General features: G+C 40.8%; 1 protein-coding gene across 3 annotated transcripts in view; it reads left to right on the top strand.

Moving 5' to 3' along the window:
- Window positions 1–246: 246 nt before the first annotated feature.
- The window catches only part of LOC141518159 (lateral signaling target protein 2 homolog), a 149,240-nt gene continuing 130,315 nt past the window's right edge, over window positions 247–19,171 (top strand). Inside the window, exon 1 of one of the 3 annotated variants that reach the window (XM_074229917.1) lies at window positions 247–349. In XM_074229917.1, the coding sequence (XP_074086018.1) occupies window positions 311–349 (39 nt within the window). In that variant the 5' untranslated portion in view covers window positions 247–310. Of the gene's footprint in view, window positions 350–5,219; window positions 14,482–19,171 lie in introns of those variants that run through there. The other 2 variants (XM_074229918.1, XM_074229920.1) reach the window with 2 other exon arrangements.

Below are 19,171 nucleotides of genomic sequence, written 5' to 3' on the forward strand. Positions count from 1 at the left end.
GGCAGAGCGCAGGGGAGGGGGGCTTCCGGTGCGGACGGCGCATGTGCCAGCCCCCGGGGCCGCCGTGACTCTGGAATGTTTTGGGGCTGTCAGTGAAGGGAGCGCAGCGGCGGGGCCGGAGCCCGGGCGGGAGCCCCTGCCCGCCCCCCGCCCCGGCGCGTGCCCGGCCGCCTGGGCCAGCCGCCCCGAGGGCACCGCGCGCCCCGGGCCCCAGCCGGCCCGTCCCCGCCGTGGCGCGGCCCGCGGCCTCCGCGTCTCCCTCGGGCGGCCGCTCCCCGGGGGCGGGCGCGGGCAGGAGCGGGCCGAGGCGATGATGAACAGGTTCCGAAAGTGGCTGTACAAGCCCAAGGTGAGCGGGGCCGGGGGCGCGCGGGGCCGGGGGCGCGGGGGTGCCTGCCCCCAGCCCCGGCCCGAGCGGGAGCGGGGCGGCCCGGCCCGGGGCAGGCGGGCGTGCGCACGTGTGCTGAGCCGCCGGGTCCCGCCAGAGCCGGGCTGGCCCGCCCCAGCCCGACCGGGGCTCGGGCCCGCCGCGGGGAGCGGGAGCGGGACCGGGACCGGGGCTCGGGCCCGCCGCGGGGAGCGGGAGCGGGACCGGGACCGGGGCTCGGGCCCGCCGCGGGGAGCGGGAGCGGGACCGGGACCGGGGCTCGGGCCCGCCGCGGGGAGGGGAGCGGGAGCGGGACCGGGACCGGGGCTCGGGCCCGCCGCGGGGTGGGGAGCGGGAGCGGGACCGGGGCTCGGGCCCGCCGCGGGGAGCGGGAGCGGGACCGGGGCTCGGGCCCGCCGCGGGGAGGGGAGCGGGACCGGGACCGGGACTCGGGCCCGCCGCGGGGAGCGGGAGCAGGACCGGGGCTCGGGCCCGCTGCTGGGACCGGGACCGGGACTCGGGCCCGCCGCGGGGAGCGGGACCGGGACTCGGGCCCGACGCGGGGAGCGGGAGCAGGACCGGGACTCGGGCCCGCCGCGGGGAGCGGGACCGGGACTCGGACCCGCCGCGGGGAGCGGGACCAGGACCGGGACCAGGGCTTGGGCTCGCCGCGGGGAGCGGGACCGGGACTCGGACCCGCCGCGGGGAGCGGGAGCAGGACCGGGACTCGGGCCCGCCGCGGGGAGCGGGACCGGGACTCGGGCCCGCCGCGGGGACCGGGACCGGGACCGGGACCAGGGACTCGGACCCGCCGCGGGGAGCGGGAGCGGGACCGGGACCGGGGCTCGGACCCGCCGCGGGGAGCGGGAGCGGGACCGGGACCGGGGCTCGGACCCGCCGCGGGGAGCGGGACCGGGACTTGGACCCGCCGCTGGGAGCGGGAGCGGGACCGAGACTCGCACCCGCGTCCCTGCCGTCCCCGCCGCAGCGCCAGCCCTTGCGGCTCGGGCGGGCACCCCGCACTCTTCCCACACCCGGGGCGCGCGGCGGGGGCTTCCCCGGGCCGGACCCCAGACCTCCCAAGACCCCCCCCCCCCCCCCGGACTCTGGGCTAAAGCTCCCTCTCGACCCCGCGCGTGTCCGGCAGCGCCAGTGGGGCCGCGCCTCCGCAGGAGCCAGCCAGCCTTAAATGGTAGCACCGGCGCCCCCCCGTCTCTCTGTGTGGGTGAATTAAAGTCCCCCCCAAAATGCCTCCGATACACCCAGGCACAGACGCTCGCGAGGCTGCGCCGCAGCCAGTTCTCTCTCTCTGAAATGAGACTCGGCTCCGACGTTTCGTAACACCCAGATTTGCCTTTTTTTAGCCATCGATTTTCACGTTGTTACAATGTATCTCTTTGGAACGCAACCAAGTAACTTAGTAGTCAAGTTTTTCCCTTTCTAATTTTCCTTGATGCTAATCAAAACTTCACCATTTACCATTTATCCTTTCCGTAGATCTTTGCTCTCCACGTTGAAAAAATGGCCAAATCCGGACGTGTTTGCTGTGATTTTGTTAATGTTTCTCATGTTGGCTGTAGTAGTGCTTGTAAATGTAATATTGTTGCTTGTGATAAACTTTCTCGTCGATTAAAACAGATCGTTTTGTCAAAAGATGAAATTTTTTTTCGGGGGGGGGAGCAGCAAATTTGGAAAATCTCTTATGGGTAATTGATAGCTCACATTCCTGTGGCATTTTATTCTTTAAAAATAACAAAGTTGTGTCATGTCCACTAGAATCTATCTGTGCCAAAATAAAAGTATTTTTAGAGAAGGCTATTTTGCTAGTAACTAATTTCAAAATGAGTTTCCATACTACATAAGAAAGTCCTGTTTAAATAACCTAATTTAGAGGGTTTTTTCTTAAAAACTGATTCTTAAGATTGTTAAATGCAGTGTTTGTAAGAAACTGTTATTGCTCTATAGAAAAATAAATCATTCCACCGCAAGTAAAATAAAATATAGACATCTCTTTGTTGTTTGTTGATTAGCATCATTCAATAGATCAATTACAAAATAAGTGTGTGTTTTTAGTAGATTTGAGGTACAGTAGAGAAGACTTTGTAAATGAGAGCTACAAATAAAGCACACATCCTTTTAGAAATGCCTAAGCTAAGAACTAAGAATTGGATCACTATTTGGCTGTCTTCAGTGTTCCCTTTTATTTTAGTGCTATCTTTGGATTGCGAGGATAGAGCAATATGTACAATTATTTCATTGTAGCCAATACCACAAAAAGCCAACCCAGTACTTTCCATTCATTTGTGGTATCTGTGAAAATTGGTGGGAATGTTTTAACTAGGAAGGTTGTAATTGAATTTAATTTTGAGATAACCCTTTTCTTTGATGATTGTATTATGCAGAGTCTAAGTGGCAGAGTAAAGTGAACATTTATTAAACACCTGCTATGTGTTTGAGACTGCTTAGTACAGGGATACAAAGAGAGAGAGAAGTCTTTGCCCTGGAGGAGCTTACAGTTAAATGGGAGACATTATGCAAACAAGCTTTATAAAGGATGAATTGGAAATTATCAACAGAGGAAGTCACTAGAATGAATAGGGATCTGGAAAAGCTTCCTGTAGAAAGTGAAATTTTAGCTGGGACTTGTAGAAAGAAAAGGATAGAACCTGGAGTTGGGAAATCCAACCCGATTTTAGAGTATGCTTTAGTGATGTATAGGTGATGGTTCTGACTAGAGAGATGGGAAAGGGTGAAGAAGAGTAAGGTATGGAGAGTTTGGACAGTCTTTATATTTGACCCTGGAGATGCTAGGAATCCACTGGAGTTTGAGTGTGTACGTGGGGGGGGGTCAGCAAGGGGGAGATTTCTTTCTGTGTCTGTGACACATGTCTGGACCTTTGCTATATGTTCCTAAGAACATATTTTTGACAGCTGTGAGTAGAAGATGAACTGGAATGGGCAGAGCTTTGTGGCAAGGAAAACCAACCATTAATTGGCTATTGTAGTTTAGGTGTGAGATGATGGGGACCTGCTTTATGGCAATGGCAGTGTTCAAGGAAAGGGGAGAAGGTAAAATGAGGATTTAATAGATTACATATGAGGGGGAAGGGAAAGTAATGAGCTAGGCACAGTATCCCAAAAGTAGGCATTTCTATTTGTCACTGATAGAGATTTTCTATTATAACCGTTTTATTGTATAGTTGAAGAAATTGAGGCATAGAAAGGGAAAGTGATTTGATAACAGTCAAAGTGGGCAGAGTCAGCTTATAAAGCTAGGTCTTTTGATTCTAGAAACAGATTCTGTTCACCGTACTAGATTCAGGCTTGTGTGACTGTGGGCAATGCCATCTTCTGACCTTTGAGCTGAGGTTTTCTCCTCTAAAGAGAGAATGAACTTGTTCTATTGACCTTCCAAGGCTGTTGGGAAATGCTGTATAAATGTGAATTGTTACAATTTATAACATACATATGAAATTGAGCCCCAGCTTATAGACAGATCTAGAATATCAGCTGGTATGTGCCATTGAAGCTGAATTGTGTCCCACATGACTTGTAGTCTGGAGAGCTTTGGTGGTAACCTGTGGTGATTGCTAATGGTCTGTCTTTGAGAGTTAAGTGCCCGAATTTTTAATTATTTGGCTCCTTGAGAATGAAGTCTGTCTTATTTTAGCTTTATTTGCTCTAGCACCTTAGCAGATACTTAGTATTTACCAATTGGGTTTTTGAATTGGCTGGATTAGAATGATTCAGTCATTCAAATATTTTTGTGTTCAAATAAAATCTTGGATTATTAATTAAATATGTTTATGTGTAATGTCTAGCCTAATACAATATTTGGCACAAATAAGCATAGTCTCTGTGCTGGAGAGCTTTACAGTTTAGAATAATTAGCTTGTTAAATGTAGGTGGAACCGTATGGGGAAATTCTTCCAGGATTTGAGGATCTCTTAAGTGCTAATTTGAATAGCTGTAAAGATCATACCAGGAATTCACTGTAAAATTCATACCTAGATTTTAAAACTTACTTTGAAACCTGTTTTAGTACTTTGAAACCAAAAATTCTGGACCTAATTAAATAGATTTTTGATGTTTAAAAATGATCTGAGAGATGATATTTGAAAATTCTGATGTTACAAATCTGTTAACCAAGTGTGACAACTGCAGTGATTTTAAAACATAATAAAATGTAGTGTTTTAATAATGATAATTCAGAGAAATTTTTATTTAAATTGTACCATTTTAAAAATTCTTCAATTATGAATAAAGTTTAAATATTTTACATTGTTTTCTTTGTGCTGAAGATAAAGAAGAGAATAGAGTAAATGATTTTAGTCAGTGGAACAATCTTGAACTGCTTTATAGTAGCAAAAAGTTATCTTTTGATATTTCAAAAATATTTGCATTTTATTTTATTTTTATATTTTTTTATTTTTTCTCAGTTATATGCAATTTTCCCCTTTTAAATAAATTTTGAATTCCAAATTCTCTTCCTCTCCCTTCCCTTATGAAGGTAAACAATGGGATAGAGATTGTACATGTACAGTAATTGAATTGAAGTTTGTGGAGGGGGGGATTGTGGCCAAGCATCATGAGGACAATTGTGTGGAAGATGGATCAGAATGGCTGGTTAAAAGGCTGTTGCAGTAGTCCAGGCAGGAGGAGATGAGCTCAAGAACAAGGGTACTGTCCGTGTGAGGCTAGGAAAGGGAATGTATATAAGAGATACTATGAAAGGAGAAAGAACCAGGTGATCAAGGAGGAAAAGCAAAAGATGACTGGGATTGCCTTAGATCTAGTGGGTAGGAGGAGTCAGTGAGGACAGTTGGGGGGGGGTGGGGGGGAGCTGAAGTAGAAGTTTGGGAATTGAAAGAGTTAAGAATTTCAGAGCATAGTTTAGCTAAAAAGCCAATTCCCCTTTTGGTGTGTATTTTGTAAGTGTGTGTTCACTTGTTGTACATAAAACATAAGCTCCTAAGGACGAGATGTTTTGTCTTTGTATCCCTAATGCCTAATGCGTTGATTCTTAATAAATAAATAAATATTTATTGATGTTTTGATCTTCAGAGGTTCTTTTTTTTGTTTGCTTGTTCATTTGGGGGGTTTTCTTTTTTGTTAATATGTGATAGTGTCTTCTACTTTCTTCTGGATATGTACCCTCCCTTAAGTTCTCTAAAATTGCTTTCTAGTTTGACCATTCTTAGGTGATCACAATTCTCTTTTCAGGTGTAAGTGGTTACCTGTGTTTTTCCCTTGAGCTGACATTTTCTATACCCTGCCCCTTAGCATTCTTACCTACAACTGAATTCACTCATCTCTGTACAGATGACTCCTGAATTTATATATATTTATATATCCAGCCTTAGCCTCTTCCATAAACTCCAGTTTTTCATATTCATATTCAGCCATTTTCTGGACAGCTAGACTAAAACTCAGCTCATCCAAAATAACTCATTTTCCTCCCAAACCTGCCCCTCTTCTCAAATTTCCTATTTTAAACTTAAGGTAATTTTAAAAATAAATTTTATTGATATATTTTGTTAACTCAGCATATACCATGGCATAACTCCTGGGGAATCAAAGAAAGGTAAATGCTAAAACACCCACCCCTGGTGTCAGATACTCAAGGGTTTAACAGGACCTGGAGAGGACATGGAAGCCATGAAGTTCAGACTAGGCAGATGCAGGCTAAGTGGAAGAGCATCAAGAGAGGGAAATCACAGAGATTCTTCCAGAAGAGAGAAAGGACTTTAAGGTAGTCAGGAGCCTGAGATGAGGAGGGAGAGAGTTTCAACCATGAGAAAGAGCCAGTAACAATGCCTGTGGTCAGACAGGGGATGCCCAAGTAAGGAATAGTAAGAAGGTGAGTGTCACTGCGCTGCAAAGTATGTGAAGGGAGGAGTAAAGTATCAGATGATGAGAAAGGCTTGAAGGAGCCAAGTTGGGAGGGCTTTAGATTTGATCTTAGAGGTAATAGGGAGCCAATGGAACTTGTTGAATGGGGGCCAGATCAGATGACCTTTAGAGCTGTGTTTTAGGAAGGTCAGTTTGACAGTGGAGTGGAGGATAAATGAGAGTGAGAAGAGACCTGAGACAGAAGACCAACCATCAGCAAGTCATCCGGACATGAGGGGATGAGGGTCCGGGAGCAGTATCAGAGGAGAGATGGGGGTGCACATGAGATGTTATGAGGGTAGATGTGACAAGACATGGCAGCTCATTAGATGGAGGGGGGTGAGAGAGTGAAAAGAAGAGGAGGAAACCTAGATTGCAAGCCTGAGTGATTTCCTTATCTTGGTGGAATGCTTCCTTTTAATAAAGAAATACTTCTACCCTGTCTCTGTAGCTGGCATCTAAAGAAGGTCCCTGACATCCCATTGACTTTGTACTCTGACTACTCAGTGATCCCCCAAAACAACAGTATGCTGTAGCCATCCTCCAAGGCAGTGACCTTTGAAGAGTTATGACTTGGCAGCTGTGTCTGTAGATGAAACAGCCCCTACTTCTTCAGCATCAGTAGCTGCTGAAGAACCAGAAAACAGTTCTTGGACTGTCAGAGGGTTATTATTATTAATTATATTATTATTAATGGAAATGTTATTGAAGATGAGTATTATCTGTTTGCTTCTCCACCCTAAAGGCCACTCACTCACTGTAAACTTTTCCATCTTACTTAGTACTGAAATGTCTATATTTGTTATCTCCCCGGTTAGAGCATGGGCTTCTTGAAAGCAGGAACTTGTCTCACTTTTCTCTGTATTCCTAACAGTGAGCCAGGTGGTCCAGTGGATAGAATACTAGGCTTGGAATTAGAAAGGTTCCTCTTCCTGAGTTCAAATGCAGCCTCAGACTCTTCCTAGCTCTGTGACCCTGGGCAAGTCACTTCACCCTTTTTGCCTCCAAGTTTTCTTATTTATAAAATACCTCAAATACAGTAGTTGCTTAATAAATGTTTATTGACTTGTTCAGATCTCTCCTTACTTTTGGACTATAGTCTCCCAAAGTGATCTCTCTGTTTCCCATTCAGGTTGTACTTCACAAAATCTTCTTCCTAAGGCATGGGCTTAACCACAAAACCTTGAGTGGCTCTTTGTTGTACAAAAGATAAAATATAGGTGTGGCTAGGTGGTGTAGTGGATAAAGCACCGGCCTTGGAGTCAGGAGTACCTGGGTTCAAATCCGATCTCAGACACTTAATAATTACCTAGCTGTGTGGCCTTGGGCAAGCCACTTAACCCCATTTGCCTGGCAAAAAACCTAAAAAAACAAACAAACGAAAACAAAAGATAAAATATAAACTCCTTAGCTCAACTTTATATACCCTCCAAAATCTGGAAGGTATATACTTTTTTTAGCCTCATTTCTTCCTGTTATTTTATTATCTTTGAGTATCTGTTTATCACTCGGGCTGTGCCTCTCTTTTTACTTTTTCTCCATATGTGACCAGTCTACCTTCAAAACATTCTACTATCTTGCTCCTCCAGTCCCATCTTCCATTGTATTTTGGATTAATGTAGTTTTAATTCTTCTTTGGTCATTGGCCTGCTATCATCCATCTTGCTGCAACACACCAAGAAGCAGAGGACCTTTCCATTCTTTCTGCAACTAATTTTTCTTCTAAGCATTGTCTCCTCTTGTAAAATGTGAGTTCTTTGAGAACCAGGATTGTTATTTTTCTGTTTTTATAGCCAGCACTTAGCTCAATGTTTGGAACACAGAAAGCACTGAGTAAATACTTTTCCATTCATTCATGTAACTTAAACTAGAGAATGTTAGTTTTGGGTTCAGCTTTTGGAACATGCAGCCCTCTGAGATGAGGGCAGCACTCCCCAGTCTTGCTTTTACTCAATTCTGGGTCTGGTTCATGACTCACCTGTAGGGCTTTTATAAGGTATATAAATATAGAAATCTATAAATATATACATTTGTATACACTTATATATGACAGACTGATTCCATGGGCTGCCCATCTGGTTGCATGACATTTGGGCAATATGTACTTTAATTCCACTTATCTTCTAGTGAGTCTAATTAGTTCTTTCTCATTATTGTAGTTATCTGAACAAACTTTGTGATCATCTGGGGGCATTGAGACAGTTACTGGACTAACAACTGACAAGGAACATTTGTAGAACCTGATTATATATAGGAAATCTTTTGATTGGGACAAAATCAGGGTCATAGGATGATAGATTTGTAGTTGAAGGGGATCCCTAAATTTACAAAGGAGGAAATTGGGGCCCAGCACAAGGCTGTCCAAGAATTGAATGGCAAGATTAGAATTCAGACACAGAAACTCTAAATTCAAATCCACTTTGCTTTTTATTATAACATTTATCTCATGGAGCTGATGAACAAGGTCTATTTCGAGAAAATCCTTTCAGGGTATTTGGACTTTCTGATATAAAAATCATTCCGGATACTCCTATCAGTATTTTCCAAATTATTCCTTTCAGCTTTTTGTACGTATCCTTTTATTGGTCTTCACTGCCTGGAAACCAGGCAGGTTCCAATTTCACCTCTCCCCCAAGGCTCAATCCATGCTCAACCGGGAATCCTGGCACCAGCATCATTATGGGCTGAAATTCTCCTGAGTGTCTATGAAGGGTGGGGTTGAAACTAAGGAGGACAGATGGATCAGAACAGACTCACAAGCATCAGAGTTAGGTAAGAGAGCAGTAGAGCAGGGGAGGAACGTCCTTCCCTCTGGCAGGTCCAGTCTGTGGTTCTCACTCTGGGAGTGATCTGTGACCTTTCCCCAAAGGAGTAGGCAGGGAAGATCAGAGCGCCAAAGAGTGAGGGTCTCAGGCTGGTAGCGGTCAGTCAAAGTTGTGATACAACTTTGTCCTTGTTAGTTCATTTTGGGTATGCCCTCTTAGAAATTTCTGACAAATCTCATAGGTCCTCTTCAATTATAAGCGGTTTTTCCTGTCCTAGTATATGGACCCTCAAATGAAGATAGTTTTCGGTTTTGAAGTATTTCCCACATAATGTAAAGAAAATTCCCCTTGAGTTTAGGCAGCTGTGAAAAGAGCATTGTTGTTTACAATTGTGATTGATTCTGACCTATTTTAAATAGTTTGAGAAAATAGTGATGTGCATTAGAGAGATCACTAATGCTTAAACTGAAAATATGTAGTGAGTTCATCAGATAAGTATTTAAGTTTATGCATTATTAAGAATTTGCACTTACAAGTTTCCATTCACTTAAATGTTTTAAACTTAGCTTTTGTAGAATAGAATGCCATAGGTGGGAAAAACATTTCAAACTAAGTTTATGAAATTGTTTTTTATTGATAGCAGATGGACTAAAATATGGAAACATATGTCAATATTCAGTCAACAAAGGAATTTTCTCCAAATTAAAATGGATAATGGCATTTAATGTGTAGTGCTTTTCACTTAGAAAGTTCATCACTCATGGAGTGGTGGAAGGGAATGCCTTAAGGAATCAATGATAGATGAGTGCTTTGAGGCAACTTTGTTATATTGTTTATGATGGCTATTACAGTTCTCTACCTCTGAACCTCTAGAGACCCTACCAGAGAGGAAAGGGGGTCTGGAATTGTCAGCTCTGAGGCTGGGCTGTCCTGACTCATAAGATCTCTCACATGGGTGGGGAGCGGTGGCAAGGAAGGAGAAACCAAAGCTATGTTTGTTACCCTATTGTTTTTCTCCCTTTGCTACTGGTATTCCTACTCTCATCTTCTACCCCTTGTTCTTAGAATCATAATCACATTCTTATCACTATTGCTTCTGGTTAGGGTATGTCAATTGATTACCCTGTTGTTTTCCAGCTCTTTCCTGTGACTTCTTAGACCAAAATGCTTTTTTGGATACTATTCTCTACTATTCATGTGTTGTGTCTTTTTATTAGAATGTGCCCTCCTTTTGGATGAGTCACATCAATTTTGTGTTTGTACCATTCCACGGCCCTGGGACACAGTTAACACTTAAAATAATTTTTCATTTATTTATTCATATTCTTTTTTTTTTTTTGCAAGGCAAAGGGGGTTAAGTGGCTTGCCCAAGGCCACACAGCTAGGTGATTATTAAGTGTCTGAGACCGGTTTTGAACCCAGGTACTCCTGACTCCAAGGCTGGTGCTCTATCCACTACACCATCTAGCCGCCCCTATTTATTCACATTCTAAAGAGCGAACTGACATATATTAAAAAAGATAACTTCTTTTTTAGTTCTATAAGCTGCCTGATCAAATGGATTACTTATGTAGTTATGGATGGAGCCTTGGGGCAGCTAGATGGTGCAGTGGATAGAGCACCAGACCTGCAGTCAGGAGGACCTGAGTTCTTGGACAAGTCACTTTAACCCCATTGCTTTAAATAAATAAAAAAATTAAAAATAAAAAGGATGGAATCTTGTCTTTTCTCTTGGAAGGTGTCCTGAGCTTCTAGTATTCTAACACATTTTTCTCATTGTTTAAGGTTAGCATTGTGGTACTATGATCTTTTACTGTTTCATGGACATTAGTAATAAGCAAGGCCATTACCACACATGGTCCAAAATCTTTGAACCTCAGATAGACACCTTCTTTAGAATCTTAATGTTTTTGGAATGTTATTTTTGCAGAAATTTTGCATGCTAGCCTGATAGTAGGATAAATATTTTTTGGTTAGGTCCCTTTCATTACTTTAAAGACACTTTTTGACATTAGCACTTTTGTTTTCCACCACTAACCAAATAATCATGTGTTAATTATTAATCATTCTATGATTTTTTTTTTTAGGTTTTTGCTAGGCAATGGGGTTAAGTAGCTTGCCCAAGGCCACACAGCAGGGTAATTATTAAGCATCTGAGGCTGGATTTGAACTCAGGTACTCCTGACTCCAGGGCCGGTGCTCTATCCACTGTGCCACCTAGCGGCCCCATTCTATGATTTTTTAAAAAAATAATTATAATTTTTGATTATATCTTTCATTTTCTTAAGGAATCTTATTACGTTTTGCCATTTCTACAATGATTTCCATTTGGCATGGCAATTTTGTGCTTCCAGCTTTTTTTTTTTAATGGAGTTAGAACTTGAAAAGACACTAGAGATCTAGTTTAACTCATTCCACATATAGGAAACTGAAGTTTAAGTATATAGTGAATAAGTGTCTGAGACAAGATTCATACCCAGGTCTTTCTAACTTCAAGTCCAATACTTTTTTATCTATTGTGTCGTCTCATGTTTTATTCTCTGATGGAATTTAAACTCCTTAAAGTCAGGGGTTATTTCTGGTAACTGCTTAATAAATGCTTATTCATTGATTGATTTAATGATTGTTTCTTGGATAATCTTTCTACATTCTGAATTTACAGTGTTCCAAGGTGTCTCTGGAAAAGTATAAAAGTTGTGTATCTACTTGAATACTCAAGTGCAATTTTTATCTCATCAATGCAGACATTATCTCTAGTGATATCCAAGTCACCACATTCAAGCATCCTGTGCAACCTTTATGAAGGTGCTTTCTTGAATTTTCATTGGACACTTACTCAAAATGTTGTGTTCTCACTTCATTAACCTGACCTTCAGAAGATGACTTGTCTACTCTTCAACCTTTGTTTTTGTTATCTTCTCTTAGTCTATCTTCTCATTCTATTGTACATTTATTTCCCTAATGATATTGTTTACTTTGGTTTTTGTAGTTCACAGTGGTCAGATTTGGGACTAGATACATTAGAATTTGCCCTCTGATTGATACTTATTTTTTAATTTTTTAGGGACTGTAATCTTCTATGACACACGGCCACTGGTAAAATATTGGTATTAAGAAGATGGACTCTCTTTTTTCTGGAACTTGGCATCCTTAAATGAGCTTTTCAATTTCCTAAAGGCCAGTTCTCTTTTAATTATAGGTCCACCTCATTTTCCATTTACATGGATGTCCAAGATCTGGTACTAGACTTGTTTTATAGATTGTCCTCCTAGGAATATATTCTTATCTGGACTATTCTTCATAGTGAGTGAATGCAAAAGCATATATACTTCCCATATATTGGCAAAGTGCTCAGAATACCAACAAGCAAGACAGTTCTTTCCCTCAAAGAGCTTACATTCTAATAAGGGAAGATAACACATATGGAGAGCCAAACATGGAAAGGGAATGGTAGCTCATCCATCATGACCACAGGGGCAGAATTCCAACTTCTGGGTTCTGATGGGAGTTTTCTTAAAGCAGAGTTCTTAACTTGAGATTTATGAATAGATTAGAGAATCCATGAATGTGGGTAGAAAAAAAGTGCACCTTTATTTCAATAACATTTAGTTAACTTTTTTTATTCCATCTGTTTTATTTCATGCTTTTCAAAACATTCTGAGAAGAAATCCTTAGTCTTCACCAGACTGTGAAAAGGGATTCATGACGCAAAAAAAAGAATTCTTCCTTTAGTCCATTGGTTCCTGCTATTCCCCCCGCACACACTTAAATGTTCCTTTTATTTTATTTTATTGAGGTTTTTTTTTTTGCAAGGCAGTGGGGTTCAGTGACTTGCCCAAGGTCACACAGCTAGGTAATTATTAAGTGTCTGAGTTCACATTTGCACCCAGCTCCCCCTGACTCCAGGGCTGGTGCTCTATCTGCTGTGATACTAGCCACCCCATGTGTTCTTTTTATACAAAGTAGGTACAAGATGAGTTTGAAGTCCAGGTATAAGTGACTGGAAAGAATTCATGTAACTTTTTTTTCTTAAAGATTTTATTTATTTTGAGTTATCCTTTTTTCCCTTAATCTTACTCCCCCCCCCGAAAGCAATTTGTCAGTTTTTACATTGTTTCCATGTTGTACATTGATCCAAATTGAGTGTGATGAGAGAGAAATCATAACCTTAAGGAAGAAACAGAAGTATAAGATATAGCAAGATCAGACAATAAGATATCAGGGGTTTTTTTTTTTCTAAATTAAAGGAAATAGTCCTTGGACTTTGTTCAAACTCCACGGTTCTTTAATCTGGATACAGATGGTATTCTCCATTGCAGACAGCCCAAAATTGTCCCTGATTGTTGCACTGATGGAATAAGCAAGTCCATCAAGGTTGGTCATCACTCCCATGTTGCTGTTAGGGTGTAAGTGTTTTTCTGGTTCTGCTCATTTCACTCAGCGTCCCTCCTAGTTTCTAATAGAACAATAGTGTTCCATGACATACAGAGAAGGTAACTCTTGATTTGAGCTTTGAAAGAACCTGGAATTCTGGGGCGGCTAGGTGGCATAGTGGATAAAGCACCGGCCTTGGAGTCAGGAGTACCTGGGTTCAAATCCGGTCTCAGACACTTAATAATTACCTAGCTGTGTGGCCTTGGGCAAGCCACTTAACCCCATTTGCCTTGCAAAAAAAAAACAAAAACCTTAAAAAAAAAAGAAAGAACCTGGAATTCTAAGAACTATACATGAGGGAGGAGTGGGTACAAAGGAATAAGGAATAGAATGCTGTATTTGAAGAACAATAAGCAGGTCAGTTTGACAGACCAGAGTGAAGGGGAGTTGCAAATAATGATACTGGAAAGGTAGGTTGGGTTTGAGTTGTAAGGGGCTTTAAAAACCAAACAGAGGAGTTTGTATTTGATCCTAGAGACATTGAACATATTTAGGTTTTTAAGAAATCTTGCAATTAACTTAAGTTAACTTTGAAATTTTAGAACTGAGATGAGTCTTATTATGCTAAAAATATGAAGCAAAAATCATTTTACACATTTGCATATTTTGAGTGACAAAATTCAAATGATTTACCCTCATTTGCCTCTCTACCTACCCCTTCATAAAAACATTAAGTATTCTGAAAATACTGAATTAGCCTAGAGTATATTCAGTACAAAATATACAATGACTGATATGTTAGTATTTATTATTGTCGTGCAATTCTTCAGTCACATCTGCCTTTTAGTGACCCTGTGGACAATAGCATACCAGTACCATCCAAGGGATTTTCTTGGCAAAGATTCTAGAATGTTTTGCCATTTCCTTCTTCAGTGGATTAAGGCAGACAGAAGCTAAATGACTTGCCTGCGGTTTACACAGCTAGTGTCTGAGTTCAAATTTGAACTCAGGTCTTTTTTTCCCCCTAGATCCAGTGCTTTATCCTCCAAGTCACCCAGTTGCCTCCAGAATTTACTATTTGAGGTATGTAGTGAACATTTTGTTTGTCATCTCTTTTTCTATTGAAATGTTTAGTTTATTTTCCTATGAGAAAATAAAATCAAGAGGAAAACTGATGTAAGAGAGAGACAGCAATGGTTTTCAAGACTATAGAAACCTAAGTTTTATTTGATGTATGGGCGGGAAGATTGTTTAAAAAAAATATGGAGACATTGACTAAAACTCTAATAAATTTAGACTATACCTCAAAAATTTTTTTGAATTGTTTTCCCCACAAATTATTTTGGGGAAAACAGTATATAAAAATCATACCTTCCTAGGCACAGTTGAGATCTGATCAATTTAGTGGATTCAAGGTAAATTTGGGCATTTTCAATCTTATTTTCCAGTGTAACATTTGTTATCAAAGGTAGATTGGTGGTATGGTGTTCTGAGCATTATCAGGTTATTACTTGAGCAAGAAACTACTAAAATTGTGGGACATCAGACACCTCAAAAATGCCAGAAATTTAGAGATGGGGAAGCAGTTCATTTTTTTTATAAGTCTAGAGCAAAGGACAGAACTTGGTAGGTAGGGAAATACTCTGATTGATTACAGAACTGACAACATTATACAGGAAAAGATGATGTGATTGACTGGAAGGAAGAAATGTAGGGTTAGTAGCCATCTCTTCTTGTAGCTAAGGAATTGAGTTCTTCTGCCTTCAGTGTTTGTTGTTGGGATAGCCATAAAGATTCTTGGTGCCCTTCTGTATCCTTCAGGTCTTGTTAGTGAGATAACAGATCCCCTTTAATTGTATATTGGTGTTCAAGGTTTCCCCATGGGTCCCCCTTAAGGTTAATTAGAGATAATATACTTTCTGGAATTATATTAGGCTAATTAACAGCAAAGAGATAACAACAAATGTCCTGAAATTCCTCCAGGATGCCTTAAGGATATAGAAGATAACAAGTTTCTTCTAATCCCCTATATAGAAACAACTTTTAAATCTTAAGTCAGAATCAAAAACTGTACTTTTGAATCTATCTATTTCTGCACTTAATTTATAGACAGAAGAAGCTTGGTTTAGACAACTATACAAAACATAGAAGAGAATTTATAGAAAAAAAGTTAAAAAATAGTACAAAATCAATTTAGTTTTCTCAGTTTCCCCCTTTGATTCTTGGGAGGCCATATCTCTCATAAATCACTTAGCCTAATTAAAATGATAAATGAAAATATAATAAAATCTTGTATAAGTACACTGAAAAAAGAGGCTACAATTTTTGCTAATTCTAATTCCTAGCACAAATATATGAAAATAAGGAGTAAAAATTTTTTTATCCCAGATATTGTTTTAATAGGACTAATTTGAGAGAGAATGACCCCAAAACCATCAGACCTTGTCTTGTAGCAATTCATCTCATGGTCTTTGAGACCATCCGTGACCAACACATTGACAGTCTCTATTGAAGGCAGCCTTCTTTGGTAAGCAGACCTTAAAAAATTGTGGTGAATGAGAGGGAAGGGTGAATGTTCAGTCTCTTTTCCAGTAATCCTTGCCCAACATCCATTTCATCAGTATATCATATCTTAGGGCTCAGATGTCTCATGTTGTCATCTGATTTCTGAAAACATCTCCTTTTGGGCATTCTGGGATGGGTTTGTTATCAGAGCAGCTTTGAAGGCAGTGGCTTCTCCTAGAATATCTACTTCTCTGGTTCAGGTTACTTGCAGAGATTCTTAGATGTTTCTGCAATAATCTTTTGTGAAACAGATTTCAGTACAATTTGGTGTACTCTTCTAATAACTACCTCAAATATCAGGAATTTATAATTCACCCAAAACTTCAGAGAATTCAAGTTTTTACATCTTATCTGCTGTTACCTCATCCTTATATCCGATATGTACACTGCTATCATTAAAACAAAGGGAGAATTCTATGAGGAATCCACAAGAGTCATTCTGAAGTAGATATATGAGCTAGGGTTCATAAAAGGAAAACCTTCAATTTTGAATTAAACTTTAAATAAAATTGAAAATAAATCTTCTACCTCATTCAAAAATTACCTTACATCTTTATCTAATTCCCTTCTTGGAAGGATAGTATCACTACACACACACACACACACACACACACACACACACACACACACACACACAGATAGGCTTGAAAGAAAATCCATTCTAATCCATGAATGCATATTTTTTTAATTTATTTTTTTAATTGAAGATATTATTTGAGTTTTACAATTTTTTCCCCCAGTCTTACTTCCCCTCACCCTCCCACGGAAAGCAATCTGTCAATCTTTACTTTGTTTCCATGCTGTACATTGCTCCAAATTGAGTGTGATGAGAGAGAAATCATAGCCTTAAGAAATAGACAAAAAGTTTAAGAGATAACAAGATCAGACAATAAGATATCTTTTTTTTTCTAAATTAAAAGGAATAGTCCTTGAACTTTGTTCAAACTCCACAGCTCCTTATCTGGATACAGATAGCACTCTCCTTTGCAGACAGCCCAAAATTGTCCCTGGTTGTTGCACTGATAGAATGAGTCCTTCAAGGTTGATCATCACTCCCATGTTGCTATTAGGAGGGTGTACAGTGTTTATCTGGTTCTGCTCATCTCACTCAGCATCAGTTCATGCAAATCCCTCCAGGCTTCCCTGAATTCCCATCCCTCCTGGTTTCTAATAGAACAATAGTGTTCCATGACATACATATACCACAGTTTGCTAAGCCATTCCCCAATTGAAGGACATTTACTTGATTTCCAATTCTTTGCCAACACAAACAGGGCTGCTATAAATATTTTTGTACAAGTGATGTTTTTACCCTTGTTCATCATCTCTTCATGGTATAGACCCAGTAGTGGTATTTCTGGGTCAAAGGGTATGCTCATTTTTGTTGCCCTTGGGGCGTAGTGCCAAATTTCTCTCCAGAAAAGTTGAATGAGTTCACAGCTCCACCGGCAATGTAATAGTGTCCCAGATTTCCCACAATCCTTCCAACAGTGATCATTATCCTTTCTGGTCATATTGGCCAATCTGAGAGGTGTGAGGTGGTACCTCAGAGAAGCTTTAATTTGTATTTCTCTAATAATTAATGATTTAGAGCAATTTTTCATAAGGCTATGGATCGCTTTGATCTCTTCATCTGTAAATTGCCTTTGCATTATCCTTTGATCATTTGTCAATCGGGGAATGGCGTTTTGTTTTAAAAATATGACTTAGTTCTCTTTATATTTTAGAAATGAGTCCTTTGTCAGAATCATTAGTTGTAGAGATTGTTTCCCAGTTTACTGCATTTCTTTTGATCTTGGTTACAGTGGTTTTATCTGTGCAAAAGCTTTTTAATTTAATGTAATCGAAATCGTCTAGTTGGTTTTTGGTGATATTCTCCAACTCTTCCTTAGTCATAAACTGCTCCCCTTTCTGTAGATCTGACAGGTAAACTAGTCCTTGATCTTCTAATTTGCTTATAGTATTTTTTTTTTATGTCTAAATCCTGTAACCATTTGGATCTTATCTTGGTAAAGGGTGTTAGGTGTTGGTCTAATCTAAGTTTCTTCCATACTAAATTCCAATTTTTCCCAGCAGTTTTTATCAGTTTTTATCCTAATAGCTGGACTCTTTGGGTTTATCAAACAGCAGATTACTATAATCGTCTCCTGCTTTTGCACCTAATCTATGAATGCATATATTCTTAAGGGAGTGACAAGCTCAAAAATTCTTTTTATTTAATTGGTTAGGGACTTGATAGGCCCTACTGGCAAATTCATATTTTTAACATGAGGCAGCAGTAATTCACATGTCTTGCTGACCACCTGCTCTGACAGAGAAACTTACTATAAAAGGGGGGGAAAAGAGGGACATAGTTGTTGCCAAAGACAAAATTCTACCAACTCTGCATGGGTTACTTGACAGCCAATGATGTAGGAAAGTATCTCACTTTCAGAATATGGATGACAGGCTTTTCATTGACTAAGTGGTAGAATTTCTCATTTGGAAAACTGAGTCCAGAGGATCTTGCCTTAGTCTGTCCTTCAACCTTCCCAGGGACAGATATCATTCTGTAGCAGTTGTCAGACCAAAGCCCATTTCCTTGAACATATTATTGTTGGTGATTTCAGTTTTTCATATCTGGCATCAAATCTCAGAGCAGTGTCAGTTTACTATCCAACAACTTTTTGCTTTGAATAACAAAATAATTTCATAAGGATTGTCTGGTGGTCCCAGAAAATGAAAACAAGCACACTTTAAGTTTCCTCACTGTGTCTGGGTGCTAATATTCCACAATTTCAGTAAGACTGTGGTAAGCAAAATTGGTCAACTCTGCAGGCAAGGGCAACCTGAGTAGTTACATGGAATAAATTTTACCTCTAAGTTATTATTTCCTGTTTAGAAATCAGAAGTCTGAGAGAGACAAGAGGATTACAATAACAATAAGAGCATGACTCAGATCCCATTCAAGTTTAGGTGATGGCAGTGTCTTTCATTCTATCACAAATGATTTTTAAGCTCAAGGTCTTTATAATTTGGAAAAGCAGTGGTGTAAAATCCATTTCATTAAAGACATAACCAGCTCAACAAAAAGTTAACCTATACATAGGGCAACTAGAGTGTGGCTGGTAGGGGAGGGCAGGTAGATATCACTACTTACCTCTTTAAACCAGAAAACAGAGGTGATAAGGAGTGGGAATAAATTCTGACTACTTATCCTAAGTGAACA

Source organism: Macrotis lagotis, chromosome 3, assembly GCF_037893015.1.
Source record: "Macrotis lagotis isolate mMagLag1 chromosome 3, bilby.v1.9.chrom.fasta, whole genome shotgun sequence".
NCBI classification, from domain to species: domain Eukaryota; kingdom Metazoa; phylum Chordata; class Mammalia; order Peramelemorphia; family Peramelidae; genus Macrotis; species Macrotis lagotis.